This window comes from Acipenser ruthenus, chromosome 11, assembly GCF_902713425.1.
Source record: "Acipenser ruthenus chromosome 11, fAciRut3.2 maternal haplotype, whole genome shotgun sequence".
In the NCBI taxonomy this organism is placed as follows: Eukaryota; Metazoa; Chordata; class Actinopteri; order Acipenseriformes; family Acipenseridae; genus Acipenser; species Acipenser ruthenus.
In genome coordinates, this window is record NC_081199.1 from 23,201,945 (window position 1) to 23,217,573 (window position 15,629).

The 15,629-nt window shown below is 36.5% G+C and overlaps 1 protein-coding gene across 1 annotated transcript; it reads right to left on the bottom strand.

The window, feature by feature from the left end:
• Positions 1-3,381: 3,381 nt before the first annotated feature.
• Positions 3,382-15,008, bottom strand: LOC117426727 (gastricsin-like). The gene is made up of 9 exons (XM_034044636.3): positions 14,915-15,008; positions 13,283-13,412; positions 12,459-12,576; positions 11,470-11,588; positions 10,754-10,947; positions 8,884-9,000; positions 7,985-8,132; positions 6,588-6,686; positions 3,382-5,841 (listed from the first exon to the last, which is right to left on the bottom strand). Exons 1-9 carry the CDS (start codon positions 14,971-14,973, stop codon positions 5,674-5,676), a joined length of 1,152 nt encoding a protein of 383 aa, XP_033900527.3. The 5' UTR covers positions 14,974-15,008; the 3' UTR covers positions 3,382-5,673.
• Positions 15,009-15,629: the final 621 nt, after the last annotated feature.

Genomic DNA, 15,629 nt, shown 5'->3' on the forward strand with positions numbered 1-15,629 from the left:
TGTCCTACTACCGCTTTTCTCCTGCTGGCGAGACCACACAGAGGGGGACGCACACTACCCCCCTTACACAGCTTCTTTTCAAAATGTTTTTATTTTAACGTTTAAACTATATATTTCTAAAAGTTTTAACGTTTATTAAATTAAATGAAATCTAGTACCCCTAGTTCTTACTTTTCAAATGAGCCGTTGACGATCACGCTAGACTTGTACAACCGGAGAAATGATGTTTGAAGTGGCGAGTGTGAGTGAAACTGCAGTGAACACAGCGGAATTGACGGCTACCATGTGTGGTGCGACAAGACAAGAAAATAAAAGAAAAAGCACTAATGTTTTAACAGCTGTTTTTTTTCCCAGATTTAAAATTAATCGTGTATTTTTTCCTAGATTTAACCAAAAAAAGTCCAGATTTAGGAAAATACATAAATGTTAACAAACACATTCTTAAAAGTCGGAGTGTAACGGCAACTCTGCAGCATACAATGCCAAATCAAAAGCGTCAATGAGCATGGGCTTGCATGCTTGCTTCCGATTTAGCTGCCAAAATAAATATTTTTTTTTGTAACCCAGATTTATTTTTTCATTCTTTTTTTTAGGTTTATTTGCTGAACGATAATGTTTTTCAGACGTACCGTTTAGGTAAATGTTGAAAAAAAAAATTTAAAAAAAAAGAAAAAAGATTTTAGTTGCATGTATTTTTTCACGGATTTATTTGTTAGAAATGTCAGCTAAATGTTTACTTGCCAAGTGTAAAACATATTTAAATTCACTGATTTATTTGGTAGAAACCCAGATTTAAATATGTCAGCTAAATGTTCACTCGCTAAGTGTGATACGCTTATGTATTTAGCTAAATCTGGACTTTTTGGGGATAAATCTAGGAAAAAATACTCGACTTAGATGAAATTGGGAAAAAAGAAAAACACCTGTTAAAATATAAAGGTAAGTTCTAACATTTTAATGTGTGTGTCGGGGGGGGGGGGGGGGGGGGGGGGGGGCACAAATTGTATGCTAAAAAATGAGGCGGCAAATAAAAAGTTTGCGCACCACTGCCTTAGAGTGCATAGAAGAGTAAACACACATGCGTAAACACATTCTATCTTAATACATGGTAAAGAGAAGCAGCTTGAGAGGCAGCTTTTGTGCATATCACGTTCCTCCGACACAGACCTTGAGAGTGAAAAGCTTTATCGATCTTTCTTTCAGACAGTTACACAAAAAACAAAATAATAAACTAATATAAAAAAATATATATATATATTTTGATTTTTATTTAAAGGCTAGCAGTACCTACCTTGCCTACCCTAACTGCACATTCCTTGTATCAAATGACTAACATTTATATATTTTGATATACCAACGGTATCACAGTCGTATTAACTTTTACACAAGGGTCAGTGGTTCACTGCAATAGCAGAGCAGAATATCAGAGCATCAATCATAGCAGGATTACAGAGCAACATTACAGAGCAAGGAAGAGCTAAGATGTATGTGGGAGCACCTTCACTGAAGAAATAATAACCAAGCCTTTAGTTCTAATTAAGTAGCTTCATAAGGTATGCTTTTCTATTATTTTTGTATGCTTCCCATCTCTCTCATAAAGTACATTCCCAAATTCACCCAAGTTCCTTATGTTGTTCTATGCTTTTTGTTTCCCATTCTTTGTTTTCACTGTGTTACAGGTAATAAGAAGCAGCACTGGCCCTTCATTCGCTTTTAATGCTGTCCATAGGAAACTGTGGTGTCAGGTGGGATCCTAATTCATGTAACACAGGACGTGAATGCAGAGATATTGTGGCAAGGTCTTCACTGGAGTTGAAAATAAAAAAAGCTTTGGCTATAACATAGGGTTATGTATTAAAGGTTTTGCCCATTAGTCTTTTGTTTTTCCTTTTAGTAAAACTAAAACTGAATGTTTTATGATTTACCAAGTTTAATATTTACAGTACAGTAACGTCTAAATAAACTTTCTAATAACTAATAGCCGTAAGCAGCTTGGATAAAATAAACAAAAAAACAAAACAAAACAAAACAAAAAAACCACGCTGTAGCAAACTGACATTAAACTGTAAAAAATTGAAGTTTAAAAACTGAAGTTCGAAAAGATGGAAACCCCTAACCTTTAACCTTTAGTCTAGATGTCAAATAGAAAAAGAAAGATGTCTTAATTTCTTTGCATTTGATTCTATGCTCTGCATCCCTCCACCTGCCCTATCTCTGTCTTTGCATCTTCCACTTGACAGAAATGTATAAGAACAAACTCAAATTCTGTTATGAGGATGTTTATTTATCATAACGCTTATATTCTTAGTAATTCCAGGCCAATGGAAACAAAAATAGTTTTCAAAGGAGTTCCTGTGCAGTTCACATTGCTTATTATTTTAAGCACCCAGATTGAAAGGTTTGTTTAAAAGTGGTACAGATGGTTAAAGTTTGAGTTTGTAGTGGGTGTTCTTGTAATGAAGAGCTTTGATGTACACTATTTGACAGTGTACTATTGTACTTTCATACAGAAGTGAGATCATCATAAACCTCAATCCAGACATTAAAGGGGGAGTCTCATTGAAATCATATTTATCTTACCTGAATTCTGGTGTCATGGTCAGCTATCTATGCAGTGGTATCCTGATCTCCTGTCTATGTTAGCACGCACCTCACGTTTTCAGTTTGTGCAATCATATTTATAGCCCCAAATGCGTCCTAGCTTGCTGCCATAACAGGTGCTTCTCCTTCTCAGAATCCTACCAGAAAATTACATTGTAGTGTGGTTGAGAGTTCACTGTGACCGAACACTGGATGAATTAGAGACAGGGATGTTAAACTGCACGGGTCAGAGACTGTCCAGGTCAGAGACCCTACAATTGGGAGGTGAGAAAACAGCGGCGCTCCCCATAGGATAAAATGTGTGCAAATCAGGTCTCAATGGCTTAACATTTAACATTTTTGTACATTCATAGTCAATCTTAAATGCCCAATGAGTGTGTCTGGGAATCTTATAAAATCACCATTGTGTACCCATTTATTGTTGTGTTCTAAAGCAGACTCCTGTGGGAATCCAATAAAAGGCTTTTTTCAAGCAGGTCCATCAAACGTTGGTCATTTTGTACAATTAACAAACGTCCAGTGAGTGGAGTTGAGTACAGTGAACAGCAAATGCACCACCCAAGTCATTTTGCATTCATTCATCTACCCTGATTGTTGTTGGATGGTAGTGTAGATACACTCATTAGCAGGCCTCCCACAAAGATCCAGAAATGCATGGACAGGGCTCTGAGTGGTTTTGTCAGCAACGTAACAGTAGACATTTATACAAGCACATCAGTCACAACAATGCAGTCAGTAAAGACATGGTAAACAAAGACAATGCATAAAAAACAGCTGCTGTAACAGTTCTTTTGAAGTTTATTTATTTAGCAGACACCTTTATCCAAGGCAACTTACAGAGACTAGGGTGTGTGAACTATGCATCAGCTGCAGAGTCACTTACAATTACATCTCACCTGAAAGACGGAGCACAAGGAGGTTAAGTGACTTGCTCAGGGTCACGCAATGAGTCAGTGGCTGAGGTGGGATTTGAACCAGGGACCTCCTGGTTACAAGCACGTTCAGGGTCCTTCTGGTTACAAGCCCGTTTCTCTAACCACTTGACCACACAGCCTCCCAAGTCGAAGAATAAGTATAATTTCTAAAGAGAGCTGTTAAAAATGAAAATGTGATACCAGTCCCTATTGAAATTGACTTTAAAAGTTTAGGGTTGGTGGTGCTTATTTCCCCACTGGTTTTTCAAATTGCACAACCTTCCTATTAAGTGTTGGATCAACTGTATTCAATAGTTTCTTTCTGTATTTGTTCATTTTTGTTGTTCTTGTGCCAATTTTTTTTTCACTTTTTACTGCATGAATAACACATTTTATAGAGCAAACAGGACCCTCCAAGCAACGTTTAGTTTAATTGGCCAGCAACCGTCTTTCTTAGCAAAAAAAGCAAATAAACAGGATGCATACTTTTTTTTTTTTTTTTACAGCAGCTGGATTGGGCATACTCGATTCATGCAAGTGCATACCGGGTGTCCAAGGGAACAGCTCTGACTTTTTAAATTTCAGAAGTCACTGGCTATTGCCAGGACCCAAACTAGTACTGCTAAAACTTAAAGCATCAAACTTTACCAGTTGTCTTTCACACAAATTCAAAGGTCAAAGTTCTGATTGTATTAATCTCCTGCCCAGCTATTGAACTTCCACCAGCTTCACCTTTGCTCTGGTCAAGGATCTGTTTTCCTCTAGGGAATGGGAGTATCCGTTCCAACTGAACTGACACAGTGTAACATCTGACAGCAGAAGAGCATCTTATAATTGGATACTGTCTTGCATAACATAACATGAAGATGTATGGGCTTGTAATAAGAAAGAGGGGTTACTTCTAAACAGAGAAGTGTGTTTTACTGATGGTTCCATTACATTATTCCATTGAGCTAAGTTTTGTGGGTAGTCTTGAAAGTAAAATTAGATTTTTTTAAAGCATGATAGATAGATAGATATAGATAGAGAGAGAGATAGATAAATCACAGTAATAGGAAAAAAAAGCAAAAATTACAGTATTAAAGTTTTATTAGGGTTAAAAAACAATGATTGCAGCCACTTCCTTGGAAATTGTGCCCACCCTTTGAAAGCTTTTTTTTTCTATCCATAACTAACTAGCTACATCATCTGTTGATTGACATAGTTTGCATCCAGTAACACGCTTTCAACCCGAAGACACTTAGGAGTAACCAACCTCCTTATAAATTAGGCTAGCATGATTTTCAGATATGTTTTCAAAAATGTATTTTCCTTCAATATATAGGTTCTTGATAGGTAAGGTTTGTTGAACTGTTTTCTTTGCTACAGCCACTTAAAATGAGTCACTTCAGCTACAGGTATGTGTGAAACAGCCTATGGCTTTTAGTTGGATTGTGATTTGTAACATATTAGATAGTTGGACATTTACTTTTCTCTTGGTCTGCCATGTTGTTTGCATTTAAAATGCATATTGTTCTGCAGAATTTGAATAGATTATAATTAAGTATACATCTAATTAAAATAATAAAATCTATATACATGTGTAAACAGTTGTTACCTTTAGTTACATTTCAAATTAAAAAAAATATATAGCATAAATGATCATTTGGTATTTATTTTAAAATGCACATTCACGTTCATAGTTCGGTACACTATGTTAAGTATATTTAGATACTATAACTGATGACATTTAAGAAAAAAAGCAAGATCCTCGAGACGTAAAGGCTTAGTAAAAACGCAAAAAAAGATTATTACTTTAGTTTACCATTTAAAACTATGAAATATTATAGCATTGTGGCAGGTGGATGATTTAATTCAATAATAATAAATTGCTGAATATGGCTACATTTGCCTCAAGAGACAACAGGCTTTCATTAAGATAAAATGATGTGGACAGTTGACTTGACTTGAATTAAATCTTAGCTTTGGTTTGATACAGAGACAACCCAGACTTCAGTTTACTTTTCTAATCATTTCTATATTGTAATCTCTATGTTCAATCATAATAGTAGTTTGTTACTTTATTAAAGCCAGTATGAAAGAGGCTATCTAGGAACTACGACATGCTTCTTTCCAGGCGGCTGGAGCAGTGTTATGAGGCAGGGCTGGACTGAGAGGTTTAAACCACCTTAGCAAATCCGACTTGGGCATTCCCTTGGTCAAAGACAGTGTAAAACTGCCTAATGAAGATATCTCCCAAAGTCCAGAAGGGTTGTCCATTCCGATATTTCTTATGGGAACCTTTAATGCCCAACCTGCAGTACTTCTCTCCATTGCTAAGGTGGTACTGCCAAGACAGAAGAAAAACATAACATTAAGAGATTATCATCATCATTAAAACTGTTTCCTTTTACAGACTTCTAGTCTAGAAGTTTCTTTTAGCAATATAACCTTGATTAGGAAGCTTTACCGTCTTGTAGTTCACCACTTCAGGAAACTAAGATACCAAATCTAAAGATTAGGGCAATATTGTACAGCCACTGCATTCCTTCCATTTCACTTTTTAAAGTTAGGTATTCTGTCTAAATGTTTCATGGTCATCTACCCTGTAGTAATGCCCTCGAATGGAGCTGCCTGATTGATGGATGGAAGGTTTTAGTTTTCTAATTGTGGTTTATTACTGATCAACTCTGCCTAAAATTCCAATTTGGTACATGTTAGCTCATTATTACAACATTGCGATTACACAACTTTGGAGTAACCTTGACAATTTCTATCTGTCTGTGAAAATGTAATATTGTTTAAAGAACTTAATTTGTTATTTCTGTGGTTTAGAGAAACATTACATATGGTACTATGTGACTAACATAATTCTAAAACCAATTTATTTAGTGTACAAAATATTTAAGTTTTTTTGCAATAATCAGCAATTAACGGCCATTTGATTTTGCATACTCCTTAGAATGGACATTTCCACAAACTTAGCAGTGAACCCACAACCCACGAAACTGAATATGGATACATTTTAGAAAGGATTTCAGTTTTCAGTACATTAGACTAGTAGACTGTCAGATGATATTGGATTTTACTTACCACCAAGGTATAGAAAGAGGGCTCCACATGTAAATGTGCTCCATTCATTATAAAGGTCAGAGTAGGCAAGTTGTGCAGGTTGTTACAGTCTACAATGTACTGCAAATAACAAGAAACTAGTGAGACATATTGGCTAAAACAGAAAAAAAAGAAGGGGGGCATGCCATCCTTGGCTATTTTTAGACAGCCTCCTGAATAAATGGAAGAATATGATTGGCTAATAGATGTGCTAATCCAGAGGTGTCCACTTCTGGCCCTGGAGGGCCGGTGTCCCTCCTGTTTTTTGTTCTAACTGTGACCTAAATTACTTAATTAGAACAATAATTGGTAATAATTGGTCCAATTAAGTAATTTAGGACACAGTTGGAACAAAAACCAGGAGGGACACTGGCGCTCCAGGACCAGGATTGGACACCCCTGTGCTAATCCTAACTACAGGAGGAGACAAGCGCTTTTGCCTCCTCCGAACATACAGCGGCGACTGAGTGGAGAATTTGGATTGGACTGGTGCCTCTGCGTTAAAGCTATGTATTTTTTGTTATGTTACATATAAAAATACATAAATAAAATACCTTATTTATTTTAAAATGTTCAAGTAGGTGCTGCCTCCTCTGACGAGCCACCACTGGCTTTTTTTTACTATGGTAAACTTTTGTAAGGATTAATGTAATTTGACACACTTTCACAGAGGTGGAAGAAATGTCAGGTTTTTTTCAGCTTTTGGGAGTCTTTACAGGAGCATTCCCCATTGTTGAAAAAAGGAAATTAGTGAGTATGCCTGGTAAATAATATTCTTAGCAAAAACAGCATTACCCAGTTATACAAAACACACATATATTAGGATGTTAGATATGTCAATTAAAAGTAGATTTATAGTCTGGTAATCTATGCCATTGTTACAGATATGAAATAGTACCTGAGTGTGCCTCAGTTAGTAACATCTTAACAATAATAATAATAATAATAATAATAATAATAATAATAATAATAATAATAATAATAATAATATTGTATATGATGAACATTTTTTCTATGAACCTCTGGGTTTTACAGTATTATTATATACAGTGGTGGTGCAACTCCTGTGTAGTAGGTGGCGCAAGACTTGTATAATGAAATTGCCCGTGTAAAATAAAGTTTAATTACTTGTTTTACAATTTTAATTCTGTTTTTCAATGTTATTCTCAACACTTCAATTGTTAAAAATAAACACGGTTCTACAACTTCTGTCTGTTATGTCAAATATAGTGTACACCAAAACTGGTGACATTGATAAATCGCTCATGATGTATATGTCACCAAAAAACAGAAATAAAATTGCTGCCTTATTATGCACAGTTGGGTGTACATTATTCCTTATATTATCATCATAAAACTTCTAGCTACTTTAAACTCACATCTCCATATTCGTTGGCCTGAGCTCCAATTTTCTGGTATAGCTCGTCGACAAATTGTGGGGGGCAGGTAAGGAGAGAAGTACCAGTGTCCACAATAGCTGAGCATCCATCACTGCACCAGCCAGTCTCCTGATGGTCGACCTCAAAACTAAAAGGAGAAATGCAAAGTGCTTTTACTTGAGGTGTTGTGCATCACACAGGCTGATAAAAAAATAACACAAAATGCAAAAACATTAAATTAAACCATTAAAACAAAAAAAACAGCTGCATAAGTAAATATAGTTTGACAGGGTGTGAGAATAACCCTTGAATTCCCCCTCTGCTACTCGTATGAGACTTATTACAATAATGTGACTTTTTTAAATACTGGGCCCGGTTCACAAAGCATTAACTCTAGACAAGTCTAAAACTGTATGGGCCGGATGATTTTACACGAAATGTTAAAAGATCCTGATGATGTAACAAAACAACCACGACATTTCATTTAAAGTGTAAGTTTCAGAAAATGTCATTGTATTAGCTTTTTGTTTACATGTATCTGTGTATGGTGTTTGTGATTATTATGAGCGCCTCTGGGTTCTCTTGCTAATATCAAATCCTAATATTTCTCAAAATCTGCCTTTTCATTTGACCGTGCTTTCAACCCTTTCAGCTCTTCCAACTAGTGTATGATAAATGTATAAAGACAGAGAGATAATAGGGGGGGACTGTTGAAAGATCACATCAACACATGATCTGAATGGAATGAGGAAGGCTGTTCAGTCACAGACAAGCTCAAAACACGTTCAAAGGCAGGTAAAACCCACTCCGAATGATTGAAAACACCATACAATGTAAAAAAAGCAACTAAAAATGACATTTGAAGCTACTACTCAAATTAAAATAGGAAGAGGATTTACCTATCAATAACAAGCTGCCAGTGGCTTCCTGGTGTGACTGGAACCCAGTGGATTTCACCAGTGTAGTGTGTAGGATCTACTCCTCCAAATACTACCTCACTTCCATGTCCTGGAGAACTGAAAAGCACAACATGCTTATGCAATTAAACTCTGTTTTTGGATTCATAATACAAAATAGAAAGGGTTGCCACCTTGTTTCTTTGAGAACAATTGACAGCGTAAATACACCTGTGTGACCTCTAGGATACACTTCAAAGGTCAGTGTCATTCAATCAAGTTGAAAACAACCTATAGGGAGCACTCTTGTGGAGTGCAGTTGGAGACACTGTTGTTCTGATGTATCTTCAATGGAACTGCAGTCTACAATAAAGATACTATTTAAATAAAATCATGGTATGGCTAAATTAAACCCAACCCCCTGCTCTAGCAAACTATTATTCTTTGCTGGTGGATGTAGAGAGTAGGTGATACTTCTAGAGAACATCCTATCCAATTTTGACTCAACTTGGTTTGGACATTCTGAGGAGTATAAAGAATCTGGGTAAAAATTAACCTGTCCATCTATCGCTTCCTATGTCACACATTTTGCATACAGTTGCTGTAGGCCATTTAGGCTTTCTTCATAATCTCTGATTTTGTAATTCTAGCCGTGGCAGAGAAGAAAGACACAGTTATGGCCAAAAGTTTTGCATCACCCTATAGAATTAACTAATTTTGCTTCATGTAGTCGAATGAAACCTGCTGAATAATGTTATGTTAATTAATGACATACCACTTTGTAGTTTTCCATATACTTAACGAAAAACTGACAAATAAAAGAATGTGACATTTCAATATCTAAATGAAATACTGTACTACTATTGTTGCTTCCGGAAGTCTTTTGCGATATCAATTTGTAGTTTCTTTGATTACATGATTTTAAATAAAACATCTAAATTACCGTATTCGTTCTAATTTAAGACGCACCTTTTGAACCATTTTTTGCTTGTCAAATAACCTGCATCTTAAAATCGAGTACAGTATAGTCATGCACGTATTAAATCTCCAATAAAAGACGTGACTACCCGAGTACACAAACAACAATGTGACTGACTGCATCTTTGTAAATGTATATTTGGTGATTTATTTTTTTCTCAAATTGAGGGTGGGAAATTTGGGTTGCATCTTAAATTTGAGGGTTTCTTCAATTTGAAGGAATACTGTATGTTCATATAGTTTTTTCTTGTAATTATGTCTCAATTGTAAAATTCTAGGTGATGCAAAGCTTTATGTAACTGTGGCAGGGCAGGGCCCTGCCTGTAAATAATATTGTTTTGTGGTGTTTTGGTGGTGGTTGGCAGGGATGGGGTTAATTTCCTATCTCTGCCAAAATACATGTGAGAATGTGGCTGGAGCTAATTGAATAATTGATGATAATTAGGCTCTAGCCACATGGCATAAAAAGGGGAGAAAATCCTTTGTGTAGTGTGTAGTGTGTAGTGTGTAGTGTGTAGTGTGTAGTGTGTAGTGTGTAGTGTGTAGTGTGTAGTGTGTTTCTCTGTATTTGTTGGATAAAGTTCAGTGAAGGCTCTGCCCAGCCTGAACAGTTTTGTTTTTGTTTAAACCTTTGTTTAAACCTTGAGCTGGTTATTTTGTTATTGTTTACGGTGTGCAAGACCTGTTTTGTTTTAACCTTCTATTTTTGCGCTTAAACTGCAGCTTCTTTGCCTCTGAGTCTCCTTGTCTGCCGATACCATCTGGGCCCGCAATGCTACCCTGTCACAGTAACCAACAGACTTGATCATTGAAAACCTTTCCCAGACCTTTGCAAAACAGAAGCCCTTACAAAAACAGAAGAATATCTTGTTTACTTTGAGTAAAAAAGGCCTACTTGGTCAGGTAGAAAGCAAAGATGGGTTCCTCCAGCAGGTTTTCCTGTATCATTGTGTCCACAATAGGGGTCATTCCCCCTGGCTGCTTGAAAGCCATTCCCATGATCCCCTCATGCAGTGGTCTCGCAAAGTGTTTTCCAGGTTCCTTGATGCTCAGACCGATCTCTTGGTTTGTGACCTTAAGGCCTTGGATCTGAGGAGAAGAAATGTGCAAAATATCCATAATGTAATGATAAACTTCCTTTTGAAATGACTTATTATCCCCGGATGTAACATATTGAGAGTATCAAATCTTGTGAAAAACTGGAGTCACCATTTATGTCTGTCTGCATGTTACATGCTTTAAATATATATGTAGAGAGAGAGAAGCATTTCTGATTTACATCAACAAAATCAATCTACATTCAGTAGATATGTTTAAAAAGAATAGTTTTATTGTAATATGAGGCTGTTGGTTTAATATACTATATTTAAGTACTGATACAGGTTAACGACACCAGGTTTACACGATTTCTATTTGTAAAGAACTATTTACCTGGAAAGTAAAAATAATTGATTATTTTCACAGATTGTTTTCCTCAGGTTTTTTGTTAAATTCCCAAGAAATTTTATATACAATCAAAACAAATGAAAATAAAAGGACCTTCCTTACAGTATATATATACAAATGTATATGTGAAAAGTAATTGGCTGGCGATATTGTGCTGGTACTTACAGAGACAGTGTCATACCCAATTACCCCAGTGAGGCTCCCAGTGCCGTAATGCACCGAAAAGGGTTCCCCATTGCTGTGATAGGTGGAGGATGCCTCAGGGTTGAACAGGTGATGCATGGCTGTAAAAAGAACGTGTTATTGAACTCTTTCAGTCATAGATATTCATGACTTTTTCAGAAGTCATTCCACATATTTAAAAAAAAGTGAATCCTTTTTAACAAGCTTCATTTTTAAATTAGATAAGCGAAACAACATTCTCAAATATACTTTATAAGGAGAGTACCTTCCATGTAAGTCCCATCAAGCTAGTAGAGTTTGAATGGACTAGGAATCTACACATTCAAGTTGTTGTATGTTGGTGAAAATACATTCAGGAAAACAGCGTGTACTTACAGTAGTATACTGCAATTGTTAAATGTAATTTTTATAATAACTATTGACATTTTGTATATGTGCAGTTAAATTAAGCACTGTTGCTTGAAGCTGTAACAGATAAGCATCACATATGTTTCTCACATACAGTGATTAGAGAACAAGTTAGATATGTATTTGGAAACATATGTCACATAACATATAGAAACTTAAATCTGTTTATGCTGAAAGAGTATCCAAAGCTATTGAACGGTGTGGGTCATCTGAAGATGATGGGTTTTGCAAAGAGGAAGCGAATGTGTAGTGCAGCGGAATGGGGATATGCTGGCATACCTCAATTCTACACATGAAATACACACATGCAATTTATTAGGGAAGCTTCACAATAAAACGAGTTACCATAAATATGACATAAGAGTTGACCTTCCAGTCCATGTGTGACTTATAGCAGTATTATTAGGGGGGAGTACAGCTGTGAGTTATACAGCAGTATTATGGGATATTGGCAGTTGGCAGCATGTAATATTTATCAAATATACAAGGTTACAAGGCTTATTAGAAATGTGTCCGTATGTGCATGTCTAGAAATGCGTCAAGCCCAGTTTTAAGGTACTTACTGCAGGCCTCGCTCTTGCAGTAGACAGAGTTGATCCATAAGTGAGTGGAGCCGGTGTCAAAATGGACATCGAAGCTCTGTGGTGGGGTTCCGACGCTGATTTGTCCAAAATAGGACATCTGGAACAAAACAATATTACATATTAAAGAAAAGTGGAACTCATACTACACAGACTATCAGATGGAAGTCACATTAAGAATTCACGTTCGAACCTTTAAAAAAAAAAAAAAAAAAAAAATTAATAAATAATAACCTGCGAACAAACTGACCAAAAAATATAACCAACCTGAAAGATTTATACCATGGTAAACTGAAAATAGTTGGACTGTTTAATTGTGTTTATACATTATTTAAAACAAATAGTATGGGATGCTGCAAGACACAAACTGATTTCACCCCAACCAGGGTCAAAAAGACCACTCTCAAAAGCAGGGATGGAAATAAGACTCCCGTTGCATAGCAGTTTCCCCCATTCCAGATTTTAATACAAGCTTGATTAGCCCCAAACTCAGGTGTGTCTTATTAAACTCATAGTAAAACCAGGAATGGATCAAATTGCTATGCAACAGAAGCCTTATTTCCATCCTTATAATGGCAGAGAAAGACACATACATAATAGGGTGGCTGTAATAATATAGTTGATTCAGTTGTTTCTTTTGATATATGGAGTTCTAAATGATCAATAGTGCAAGTTTTTTCTGTGGCTTTAACTTAAATTGTGCATGCACGCTATACAGGGACTTAAAAGCTATAGTGTTTAAATTGGCACTCAAAGAAATAAAAGCTTCATCAAATAAATATAATTTCAAAACATATCAGACGTACATCCTTGTAGTTCAGGAGCGGTTCGTTGTAGGAGCCATCAGAGATCAGCTGCTGATTCATAAGGAAGTTCTTCAGCTGTCCCTCCTCAATGAGCTGCTCATAGAGGGACTTAAACTTCATGAGAGGAACCCTGCAGTTTAGATGAAAACAACCGTTCATTTCAGGAGCAGGAAAACTAAATCCGCTAGCCGACTAACAGCTCTGACAGCCCCTACAGGTGTAGTCATAAACTTCATCTTAGAGAATGGAACTTTGGATCCAACCTCTTTAGAGAAAATGGATGTGCAAAGATTGCCTTGATGGATTGAATTCAACACATGTGTTATAGAAGCAGTTGTGATGAAACTTGGACATCAGGTCATTGACAGTATCAGAATCTGAAGGTGTCTGTCCATCTATGTCAATCTATCTATGTCAAACTTACATTTTACAGACAGTTGATAGAGGTAAAGATGGTCTACTTTTTTTTTTTTGTAAATTTACAGCCGTGCCGGCAGGTGAATGCCATGCTTGTTGTAATTGGTGCAGACTGTGTAACCTAGTGAGACACTGCGTAAGCAACATGCTAACTGTCTTCACCTACTGTACTGTCTTTAAAGTGTTACAGAACCCCCTGCAGTGTTTTCAAGAAACACATAACTATGGCTGTATCCTGTGCTGCCCCTATCGCAGCAATAAACTTTTCAACATAAATGTAATCCCAACTACTTTGATATTGTTACTCACACATCATTGGTAAATCAACTATGTAACTTTTACTCGGGAACAATGCCAAGAGAAAGAATGTGTTCTTAAAATCGCAGTGTACTCAGATCATGCTCCTGCCCAACAAACACTCCTGAGTAAATATTGAGAAATGTAGTCCCCAGATTTATGACCCATGATGTGTGAGTCACAATATGTTTAAAAATATAACGCTGCGATATGGACAATGCAGGACGCAGCAACATAAAGCACTTCTTGTAAACACTGCAGGCGCTCTAATACTTTACACCATGTGTGTCACTGTTTAACAGTATCTTAACCTTGTTCAGAATCTAAATAAGCAAACAGTCCTGAAGTGGGTGTGGGTTTGGAATGGAAACAGACTGTACAGAGGAATGGAAGATCGTCCTATGTAAAGGGGGCATGGCCACTGTCTGAGTCCACCTATTTTAGAGACCTAGTTTTGTTTGAATATATAGATTCGATTATGAACTGTAGGAAACATATACGTTTCATAATGTTTTTTAAAAAGCATGGAAATTACAGGGTTAAAACTTCAAAATTGCCATGCAGATTTACTATTACAAACTTTTATAAGGGTCCATCTGAAATGTATAAAAGGCATGTTGCATCTCTATTGAACATTGGTACTAATGACCTAAAGCACTGGTACCTGTCTTCATTTTCCTACCATTGTGATACCACTGGCATGTGAAAATATGAAAACGTTACCACTGTGGAGCTATTCTAACAATGGCATTCAAATATAGCATGCTAATCCTCTGAAATTGGCATAACCATAGTATGAATCCTACGCTAGGTTAATGCTCAGGGTATAACCATCTAAATCTTGAAGGATTATCCCACAACTGTTTGAAATCAATCCATTTGTTATTTATTGTATTTTCAATTGAGCAATTTACTCACCGAATGAGTCCATCTGTGATAGCCAGGAATGCCAGGATAGGAACAAGCACCTTCATCATGTTTCCAGTCCTGTCTTTCTACTGCATCATATGTACTAATGGGTCAACATTTATACCCTACCACAATGGCGTCACATCCCTGCTATCATAACCTTCCCGTATCAGTCTTTTCTGTGCAGTTGATAGTGTTAATCTTGTTCCAGTGTTAATATTGGTGGCCACAAGAATTTTCTTACAAAAAACCCCCCAAAAAAACACATTTTAAGATTGGCCTTACAAAGATGTTTACCATTGCTAAAACACTTTCTGACCAAACAAACAGCTGTGCACAGGTACAAAGTGTTGACTGAAAGATAATATGTAAGACCTCTGTGAACTTAACAAAAATCTATTCAAAATGTTCCTTTCTGTTCAATTAATTATTTCTTAGCAGTACAATTACTTTGACCCCTGTTTTCTTTGCCCCTGTCACCGCACTGTTGCAACACACTTACTGTTCTGAAGGACTGAAGATCAATAGGTAAAATCCATTACTGCTGTTACCCCAACCACTTATTTTTAACAGCTGAGCCTGCCTTGTCTCTGCATGTATTCTGAGGGGTCACTGAAGCTCTTGACGTGAAATATCCCCATTTGGTTTCCTTCCATAATCTGCAGGAGCACAAAGGCAAATTCAGCTTTCCCTGTGAGCCGCCAGCGAAGAGCATCCTGTGCTA